The following is an 11,041-nucleotide window of genomic DNA, read 5'->3' as shown; positions in this document are numbered from 1 at the left end:
GCGGTACTTTAGCCAACACCCGTACGAGTAAAACCAAATGAACCCACCGATCTTGGATCTGTTATCCACTGTTGCCATGACAATTTAATGTTCTTATGTCTTCTGTGGATCTAGCTTGTACGTAATTTTATCACCCGAACTCACGTTCCTGTTTGTATAATAAAATTCCCGCAATAATAACTAAATATATCATGCTCTACAAGATAGAATCGTATCCAAATCACACGTTTTTGTCCAGCGTGTGGGGGAACAAAGAATATAATACATAACACGTTTAAACTTAGTTTCATGAAGCATGCAATCTTATTCATGTACCAATATATAGTAATATACGGAGTATAAACCATAAGCACTAGTCTCACTAACATAATTCAAAACTATATTACTGTATATAACTCTATGTGCTTTGACCTATTAACCTGCCATTGAAAAATGATGGATCTACACCACGAATGCATTTACCTCTAGTAACTTGGAGTTGGATAGCCATGTGAAGGATAGGCGGTAGGTGGGTAACCTTGAGCTGGCGGTGGTGGTGATCCAGGTGGATAACCACCGGATGCTGGTGGCCCATACGCCACGTGTGGAGGAAGTGGCTGATCAAACCTTGACATTTGCTGAGCATGAGGCACAGTCATTGGTTGTGATCCAAGATTACCATCTCGTTTGTCCATTTCAACCTTGTGTTGTGTCTGCAAATAATTATTAAGTTTACATCGAATAGAGTTCCGAAATTGAATTTTAAACTACTATATAATATATGTTTAAAAATTAAAATGGTGGAAAATAAGATATACCTGCATGCACGCACAAACCCTGTAAGCGGATATTAAAATAAACACGTTAGTAAAAGACCATTTTGATGTATAAACGAGTTGAATAAGTCCGCGTTTTGTGATACGGTAAATTTTGTTTTCTTTTTTTGAGAAAAATAAAATAAAAAATTACAAAAAAATAAATGATGACATCAGCTAACATCATCATTTACTATTCATAGTGTTTAGATTTTAGTATATGATATTTTATTGTGAAAAATTACAAAAATAATAAGTAATAACGTCAGCTGACGTCATCATTTACTATTCATAAGGTTTACATTTAGTATATGGTAATTTAGTATTTTCCGAGGAAAAAAAAAAAGTATTTAAAAAGGTAATAATTGATGACATAAGCTGGCGTCATCAATTATTAGTCATAGTGTTTACATGGGAGGTGATATTTCCAAACATGATTTTGATAGATCCACACATATATGTTGTTATTTTTCAGTTATACCCTCCAATAATTTGAAATGAAAAATTTACATAACACATCATTGAGGGTAGTTTAGTAAATTTGTGTGAATCTATCAAAAACAAGTTTGGAAATATCAATTCCCTTATATTTTAGTGTATGGTAAAATATAATATAATATAAGAAGTTATATATTGATAATACTCACGTGCAGTAAACCATGTCGGCTAAGCAATTGAGCGCCTCAGATGCATCACTAAGTTCATCATTTCGAACAAGACAAGCAACAATTGAGAATATACATGCTAGTTGTTGAAGGCAAAACATGAATCCCTTTAACAGAAGTAAAACAAACTTTTAAGTAACTAATGTCAAGTATTAAACTTAAAGACCAAAGACATAAAAGAATTTAATTTATATAAGAATATATTACAATGATGCAATTATCACATTGAGTAGTTTGTATGTTGAATTCATCCTGCAATAGAAAACGAGTTGATGCTACTGAATTCCCAAAGCAACAAAACACCTAAAATTTTAGAAATTAACCAATGTTAGTCATGTTACAAGCAAAAATATAGAAATGAGTTATTGATACTTTAGAGATATGTGCTTACCTCTGTGCAAAGGCATAATTCAGGACACTTACTTTCACCACATTTTCCACTACATGGCATATATCCGGCACAACAGGTATATCTTGACATGTCATTATACAGAGCTCGCTTACGGAGCAAGTATGATACACACGGTCCACTGCCATTTTTAATCAAAAATAAAATAAAAGAAAATAATTTGACCTACAGAGAGATCAAGTATCTGGGAGGTTTCGAGATAATGATTGTTTGTGACTCAGAAGATGCTGTGAAGAACATACTAAATAACGAAAACCACAACATCAAAAGATGGATGAAAAACCTAAGAAAATGGGAACCAAAACACCGACACTCTGGAAGATTATCGTGGGTAAGTGTGATTGGGGTACCAGCCAAGTACTGGACGGAGAATACGTTCAAAAAAATCACAGGGTGGTATGGTCCGATATTGGAGCTAAGCAACTGTAAACTAGAAGGCAATCAAAATCTCAAAATTGGAAGGGTAATGGTTAAACTATTAGGATACGAACTGATTAATGATACGGTCAGGGTCAAAGCTGGGGATACAGTGTTCTATGTTAAAGTTATCGAGGAAGTCAGCGATATAGTGGAGATCGACATGGAAGATGAAATCACAAGTGAGTGGGATTCAGATTCAGTCTCCGATGATGATGAAGATTCCGATGATGACAAGGAGATGGGAGATCAGATTCTGGAAGACGAAAAGATTGAAGAAATCATCCGTTCAAAATCCATGGAAACTGAAGAGTCCTTCTGCAGAAATCATGGTGGACCAATCCCCAATAACAAGACTGACAATACGCCAAAAGACTCTGTTTTCAAAGACGGCGCACGCGAGGAAGAAGTGGTTAATTTAAAACTTGGGGCAGAGGAAATTGATTCGGGTAATAATGATAAGGTGGATAATGATAACAAGATTAATTCTGGTGTTGGGCCAGGTATGACGGCCCAAATGGAAGAGAAGGTGGGTAATTATAATAATGATAATAATGGGCCTGAACAGATGGCAAACATTGAAAGTTCAATGGGCTTTGAAGCAATGGTAAATGGCCCGGTAGAAAAGAAATTCAATTCGGGTGTGCAACAGGAGTATCCAGTTGAAGGAAATAATAGGGATATCGAAGAGGATATAGAAATTATAGAGGATACGTTCAATAAAAGAGAAGTAGAACAACCGAACGATCTAAACGAGGTCCTGGGGCAAGATTTTTTCAGAGAGGAACACAATTCATCGGAGTTGAGTACTAGGAAAGAACAGCGAAGTGTAAATCAATCGATGGGAGATGAAGCTCCAGCGAGTATGAAGGGTAATTCTAGGTCACAACAGAAGCCACAAAGTGAGCAGATTTGGAAGAAAGTGGGTAGCTGGAAGGGGTCATCTCGAATTGGTTATGCGAAGGATTTAGCGAGAGGTCTTCATCTTCGTAAGAGGATGATGCAAAATAATAAGGGCATAAAATCCAAATAAAGTTCAAAGAATCGAGGTTTTGCAGCTAAGAACTCAAAATCAAAATCAAAAAATCGAGTGAGCTCAAAGTCAGAAGATAGTGTCCAATTGGAGGATTTTGCAAGAGAATTGGGTCTGAATTGGGGCAATTCTGCCCAACAGTAGTCTGCTCATCCCCTTTCGGTACGTTTTATTATTTTAATGAAGATAGTATCACTTAATATTCGAGGATTCAAACAGGAAGGTAAAGTGAAGTGGTTTAAGGAGATTTGTAATCAGTCGAGGGCCGATATTATTGCGGTTCAGGAAACTAAATGTGGCCTGGTCGGGGATAATTGGGTAGAGTTTTTGTGGGGCTCGAAAGATTTCAGATTCATTCAGAAAGAAGCAATAGGCAGATCGGGGGGAATGTTGTTGATTTGGGATACTAATGCATTTGTAGTTAACCAAGCTGTTGAGAGAGATTATTTTTTAGCAATTAAAGGTAATTGGAAAGGTCATAATTGTGAAACGATAATTGTCAATGTTTACGGGCCGCATAGTGACGATAAAAAGAAGGAGATGTGGACCAGTTTAGGTCTAATGGAGTATGGTGATGTGGCGTGGGTTTTTTGTGGTGATTTCAATGAGGTAAGGAGTATGGATGAGAGAAAAAATAGCCAATTCCACGAAAGGAAAGCTGCTCGTTTCAATAGGTTCATTGATAGCACTAGGTTGATTGAAGTCCCACTGGTTTGAAGGAAATTCACTAGGATATGCGATAACGGGATTAAATATAGTAAGCTTGATCGTTTCCTTGTTTCTGAAAAATTCGTAAGTATGTGGGGAGATCTATCTATGGTGGCATTGGATAGAAACCTATCGGATCATTGTCCGATAATCTTATGCGATAAAGATGTGGATTTTGGCCCGAAACCTATAAGAGTTTTTGATGAGTGGTTTGATCTAACTGATGTCGATAGTATTGTGGAAGATGCGTGGAATGTTAGGGTTGAGAGCAAGAGACCTGATATGTGCTTCATGAAAAACTAAAAAAATGTAAGATTGGCTCTCAAAAATTTGAGTACAAAGGCATTCGGGACGATTGATTCGGATATAAAAAAATTAAAAGAAGAGGTACATCAGTGGGAATTAAAAGCGGAGAATGAGGATTTAAATGATGATGATCGGGGAAAATGGCTAGATTCGAGAAGTCGTTGGTTGGAGCTGAACGCGGCTAAAAATAGGATGCTTAAACAAAAAGCGAGGATAAAATGGGATCTTGAAGGAGACGAGAATACCAAGTTCTTTCATAATGCGATCAAGCGAAGAGAGAGTAAAAATAATATAAGAGGTTTATATATAAATGGGTTATGGCAGGAGGATCCTGACTTAATAAAAGGGGAAGTTTTTCGACATTTTAAGAATTTATTCTCGGAGAATGGTGTCAATAGACCTCGTTTTAACAACCCATTCCTGAATAGTTTATCTCCAGATGAAGCAAGCAAATTGGAGTCCCGCTTTCTTGAGTCAGAAGTTCTAGATGCCATAAAGAATTGCGGTGGATCGAAAGCCCCAGGTCCGGACGGTTTTAACTTCAAGTTCTTTAAAAGATTTTGGCCGCTAATAAAAGGGGATCTGATGGATGCCATTACGTGGTTTTGGGACAAGTGTGAAATTTCCAGGGGATGCAACGCCTCATTTGTCACATTAATTCCTAAAAGAAAAGATCCATCCGGGCTTGGTGACTATAGGCCTGTCAGCTTAATAGGAGCATACTACAAGATCATCTCCAAGATTTTGGCGGATCGAATCAAGGGTGTCATTCCTAAATTGATTGGGTCGGAACAAAGTGCTTTTAGCAAAGGGAGATCAATCATTGATGGCGCTCTCATCTTAAACGAAGCGGTTGCGGATTTAAAGAAAAGGAAACAAAAGAGTTTTATCTTCAAAATTGATTTCGAGAAAGCGTTTGATAGTGTGAATTGGGAATATTTGTTAGACGTGTTGAGATTGATGGGGTTTGGATTGAGATGGAGAAAATGGATTGGGACATGTTTCAAATCGGCATCGGTTTCGATACTTGTTAATGGATCACCCACGCCTGAATTCACATTAGAAAGAGGAATTAGACAGGGTGATCCGCTCTCTCCATTCTTATTTTTAATAGCTGGAGAAGGATTGAATATCCTTGCTAAAACCGCGTGTAATCTGGGATACATCAAAGGAGTAGAAATCGGGTTGAATAAAGTAATCCTTTCCCATTTACAATACGCAGATGACACGATCTTTATTGGAAAATGGGGAATGAGAAATGCTCGAAATGTGATGAAGGTGCTGGATTGTTTTGAACGAACATCGGGTTTAAGGGTTAACTATTCGAAAAGTACTTTTTATGGGATTGGAGTAAATCAAAATGAGAACGAGGAAGCTGCTTTAAGGTTAGGATGTTCTTGGGGTTCACTGCCATTTACCTATCTTGGCATGCCGGTGGGTCTAAATATGAACAGGATGAATGATTGGAATCCGGTGGTGGAGAAATTTAATAAACGTTTCGCGGGTTGGAAGTCGAGGTCTATGTCGTTCGGTGGAAGGTTAACCATTATTAAATCTGTACTCTCAAGCCTGCCGTTGTATTACTTCTCTCTCTTCCGAGCTCCTTCTTGTGCCATCAATCTCCTTGAAGGTTTACGTCGTAAGTTCTTTTGGGGCGGGTCGGGGGATAATAACAAAATGGCTTGGGTTAAATGGGACGATTTACTTGTTCCTTATGGGGCGGGGGGTTTAAACATTGGCTCTTTAAAAGCAAAAAGTTTGGCCCTACTAAGCAAGTGGTGGTGGCGTTTTCGGGTGGAAAGTGATGCTTATTGGGTGAGCATAATCAAGAGTATATATGGGCGGGAGGGTGGGCTGGGGAGTACTTTCAATGGTAGTTCAAATTCGGTTTGGTCGTATATTATTCGTGTTGGTTCTACGTTATCTAACCTTGAACTGAACTTCACTGATTCGTTTGTGAAAGTAATCGGGAACGGTAGGGATACTTTATTTTGGGAAGATTGTTGGACAGGTAATCATAAACTCAAAGATCGGTATCCAAGACTATACCAATTAGAGTCTTCTAAGGGAGTCTGTGTGGGTGATAGAGTGCGTAAGATGGATTCGGGTTTATGTTTTTCTTGGCAATGGACGCGGGCTGTGATTGGTAGGGGTCTTAGCGAGCTGGAACAACTGCAGGATGATGTAACTTCGGTTCCCTTCGGGTTATCTGAAGCAGACTGCTGGAAATGGAAGCTAGATGACAGTGGGTGTTTCAAAAGTTGTGTGATGTCGTCTATTATCGATGAAAAGGTACTACATAATTCTTTTCAACCTCATGAAACTATTCGAAACAATTTACTTCCAAGGAAAATTGAAATCTTTTTTTGGAGAACGCTTCGAAAAAGGATTCCAACCCGGGTTGAGATTGATAAGAAAGGTATTGACCTCGACTCGGTAAGGTGTCCGATGTGCGACGATGATTTAGAATCGATTGATCATGCTATCATCTTTTGTAAAAGTGCTATGGATATATGGTCTCGGGTCTTTCAATGGTGGAAGCTAGGTAACGTCTCAATTTTCTCCTTAAATGAGGTGTTTAAAGAAGTTAGCCCATTATCCTATTCGAATGGCAATGGGTCTTTTTGGCAAGCGGTCAAATGGGTCACCGGCTATTTGATATGGAAAAATCGTAATAAGAAAGTCTTCGGTAAAGATCCTTCTCCGTGCTCGGTTATTCTAAGCGAAATTCAAAGCAAAAGTTTCGAGTGGGTTACTAGAAGGTCCAAGAGATGCAACTTCGACTGGCAACAGTGGTTTCTCGATCCTTCAACATGTAGATTTTCTCCTTCAGGGCTGATTTCGCGTGCAGGCACCGGTTAGTGTCACAGTCTGTTCGGTAGCATCAATAATATGTCTAAGTGGTAATGTTTTTTCGTGTGCATGTTTTTGCTGCTATATGTTGAAGGATCGTTTAAGGTCCACCACCATGTACAACATATAAGCTCATGAGTTCCACATTTCTCTAAAACCAATTGGTGGTAGAGGGAGGTTCTCATGGACTTATATATGCACATTTAGTTCTTTCCATATCCGATGTGGGACACACAAACCGATTAGCTCCAACAATCACCCCCTTAATCGGTTTGTTCATGCACTCGTATCATATAACGTAGCTTTCTACCCCGAACCCGTTCATTTACATCTCGACTTTTCCCGGACATCCGACCTCTTCCCCTGGTCACGTCCACAGTCACCCCGATATGAGCCGCTGCTGCCACAATGATTACACCCGTGCCACCCGCTCTGATACCATTTGTAGGATCGATTAAGGTCCACCACCATGTACAACATATAAGCTCATGAGTTCCACATTTCTCTAAAACCAATTGGTGGTAGAGGGAGGTTCTCATGGACTTATATATGTACATTTAGTTCTTTCCATATCCGATGTGGGACACACAAACCGATTAGCTCCAACATATGTCGAGCTTTTCAGATTGTAGTTTAGGTGTTTATTAGCGTGTTTGTATGTACAGAAGAGTGGGGCTGGAAGCCCAAGTGTATATGGTTCAATATGTACAGTTCTTATAGTAATACAAAGTTTGTTGCTTTAAAAAAAAAAAAAAAAAAAAAAAAAAAAAAATTTGACCTACAGATGAACTAGCAGAAACTAAAATAATTACAAAATAATAATTAATAATCAATTTTAAAACCCAAAAAAAAAGGAGAGAAGCTAAAAATGTGTAGGATAAGCATATATATACTCCGTATCATCTCAAATATACTCCGTATCATGTAATTGAATGGTCTAAAACTCTTCCGTTTAACCTAACCTAAGTGGTCACAAGTTCAATATTTTCACCTTTTATCAACCTTCATTTTTATTTGTTAACTGAAAATGAAAGAATTTGAGGGTATTGTTTTTAATGGTTTCGAATCATGCTCCAGGCTACAATTTGGGCAATTTGGTTTGTTAGAAATGACATGGTGTTTAATGGAGTATAATAAGTGTTGGGGCGTTATAGTAGCTCGGATCAAGGTAAAAGTTATTCAATGTCTAGTTAAAGTAAAGATGTGCAAAAGCTTCTCATGTTTGCTCAAATTCCCCATGGATGCTACTGTAACGATTCTTGGTGTTGCACAGCTTCATAGTTATTTGTGATTTTTTTGGTGAATGTTTGTTATATGGCCCTTAATGTGTGTTGGGCTTTTATCAAGTGGACAAAAAGGATTGTAAGTCCATCTTGAAGTGTAATGTATGTGTTACATTTTTTACTTTTTCGTGAGAAATGTTTATATATTTAATTTTGTTTTTTGCCAAAAAAAAAAAAAAAAAAAAAAAAAAAAAAAAAAAAAAACACTACTTTTTAAAATAGGGTGTAACTAAATATGAAGTTGTTAACTATCCCGTTAATATTAGCCGTCTTAATTTATTATGTCGCTTCGTTTATTACAAAAATTTTAACATTTTAATATTGTTTTATACAGTTTTATAATTCAGATATTATTAGTAAATTTTTACCCTCTCAAAAAAATTATTGATTTAGTCACTGAATATCTTTTTCTTTTTTTTTTTTTTTTTTTTTTTTTTTTTTTTTTGAAAGCATCAACATGTTAGAGCGGTTGAACCAACGTATTAAATACGTCAAAGTCGATTTTGAAGCGTGCAAGGATGCAATTGCACATGTACCTAAAATCTAAAGAGACAATAAAATATAACTCAATAGTATATTTTATGATCAATCTATTTATAAAATTATTAAAATATTAAATTTTTTGCAGTATTATCTATTCTTATATGAAAAAAATTAATGACAATCTGGCCTTATGATTGTTTAAGAAATAATTTGTGCACAAAAAAGTAGTATATTCTGTTTGTTAATGGAAGTTATATATAGAATGTGATGGTTATTTCAATTTTATACAAATAAAACACCTAATTATTAATTAATTAATTATATATCTATATCTAAAAGGTATAAAAGAAATGAATAGGAAACTTTATATGTTTTACACTTCTACCACAAAAGTTTACTTTTCTATAAATTGGCCACACTTTTACCACCCTTATCTTTATATTTTTAACAAATTTACCACACACTTTTCACTTTTTACCATTTAATCACAAAAACTCTCATCCACTATAAATCCACCACATATTTTTTTGCTATCTACTAACTCCTCATTATTATTATTATTATTATTACACTTCTACCACAAAAGTTTACTTTTCTATAAATTGGCCACACTTTTACCACCCTTATCTTTATATTTTTAACAAATTTACCACACACTTTTCACTTTTTACCATTTAACCACAAAAACTCTCATCCACTATAAATCCACCACATATTTTTTTGCTATCTACTAACTCCTCATTATTATTATTATTATTATTATTATTATTATTATTATTATTATTATTATTATTATTATTATTATTATTATTATTATTACTATTACTATTATTATTATTACTATTACTATTATACTATTACTATTATTATTATTACTATTACAAATCACCCAAATAATTTTTCACTTTATTATTATCTAAATTTCCCTCCTTATATATATATATATATATATATATATATATATATATATATATATATATATATATATATATATATAGTAGCTTTTCCTATTTTATTAAATAGTTTGTACCGATCGTACGTCTCACTTTATTGATTGAGCATTTGAGTTTTTTCTCTCGACAAGACGAAAACTAAAATAAAAAATGATGAATAACTACTTTCACATTTATTACAAATCAATCACATAACTATTTTAGTCCTTCCTCGACAAAAAGAAAAATAAAACAAAAAAATAATAAATAGTTACTTTCTAAATTATTAGATACGTAATTAATGTTAATCAAAAGTGAAGAACCGGCGCAAATGCCAGGTCGCCCCACTAGTTACAACTATTAGGGTTGTAATAAATAAATCTTAAATATATGAACTTTTTTTTTTTTTTTTTTTACTTCTTTGAACATGAAATACCTAAATAGATATAGAAACCGTATGATTGCAATCAAGTGAAGAACTTACCAGAATAATGAAAAGCAACAGTCTGCAACAAATCACACACAAACACATATAAGACAGATTAAAATGGAGTTAAATCCGAAATCATTCGTAATAACACAAAACTATATATGAATAAATTTATAAAACTTACAAGGTGTATCTGCAATGATTGCTCTCGTGAGATCAGTTTCCCAAACATTCCGGTAGCTTTGACGGTTTTGCATCTTGTCTAACTTCGCTTGAGAAGCCGCCATTTTTAATTCTACAAACTGAATTGAGGCTAGAAAGAGTTAGTATTGGTTTTAATATGTTCGAATTTCAAAGTTTGTATACTACACGCTGAAAAGTAAACAACGTCGTTTGAATGTTAAGATGAGTCGGTTTCCTTGTTCAATATAAGGCTACGATGTTTCTCTATTATTTGTACATTCATTCATTGAATTGACTTGTTCCATATTGTTTCACATTTATTATCATCATTTAATCAAAACCATTCGTCTAGATCTAGTTTTAGCTCAAAAACTATTTATGTATATAGGTATGATCCATGTGAACCTTGCCCCAACGATGTGACTAGATTAGGTGGGCTATATAAGTCATTGGCTGAATTAAATGAATTATATTGGAGCTATTAGTATGGGTCGATGTATTAAGAAGAGCTACATACAATATGAAAGTTAGGAACACATGTACGT

At 35.2% G+C, this 11,041-nt stretch overlaps 1 protein-coding gene across 1 annotated transcript; it reads right to left on the bottom strand.

The window, feature by feature from the left end:
- Nucleotides 1-272: 272 nt before the first annotated feature.
- LOC139863437 (uncharacterized) lies at nucleotides 273-10,680 on the bottom strand. Its single transcript, XM_071852076.1, has 7 exons — nucleotides 10,498-10,680; nucleotides 10,368-10,389; nucleotides 1,851-1,989; nucleotides 1,667-1,762; nucleotides 1,442-1,566; nucleotides 798-816; nucleotides 273-692 (listed from the first exon to the last, which is right to left on the bottom strand). The coding sequence occupies exons 1-7, from the start codon at nucleotides 10,598-10,600 to the stop codon at nucleotides 465-467; spliced, it is 732 nt and encodes a 243-aa protein (XP_071708177.1). The 5' UTR covers nucleotides 10,601-10,680; the 3' UTR covers nucleotides 273-464.
- Between the last annotated feature and the right edge of the window lie 361 nt (nucleotides 10,681-11,041).

Source organism: Rutidosis leptorrhynchoides, chromosome 1, assembly GCF_046630445.1.
Source record: "Rutidosis leptorrhynchoides isolate AG116_Rl617_1_P2 chromosome 1, CSIRO_AGI_Rlap_v1, whole genome shotgun sequence".
In the NCBI taxonomy this organism is placed as follows: Eukaryota; Viridiplantae; Streptophyta; class Magnoliopsida; order Asterales; family Asteraceae; genus Rutidosis; species Rutidosis leptorrhynchoides.
This window is presented reverse-complemented; position numbering and strand designations above follow the sequence as displayed.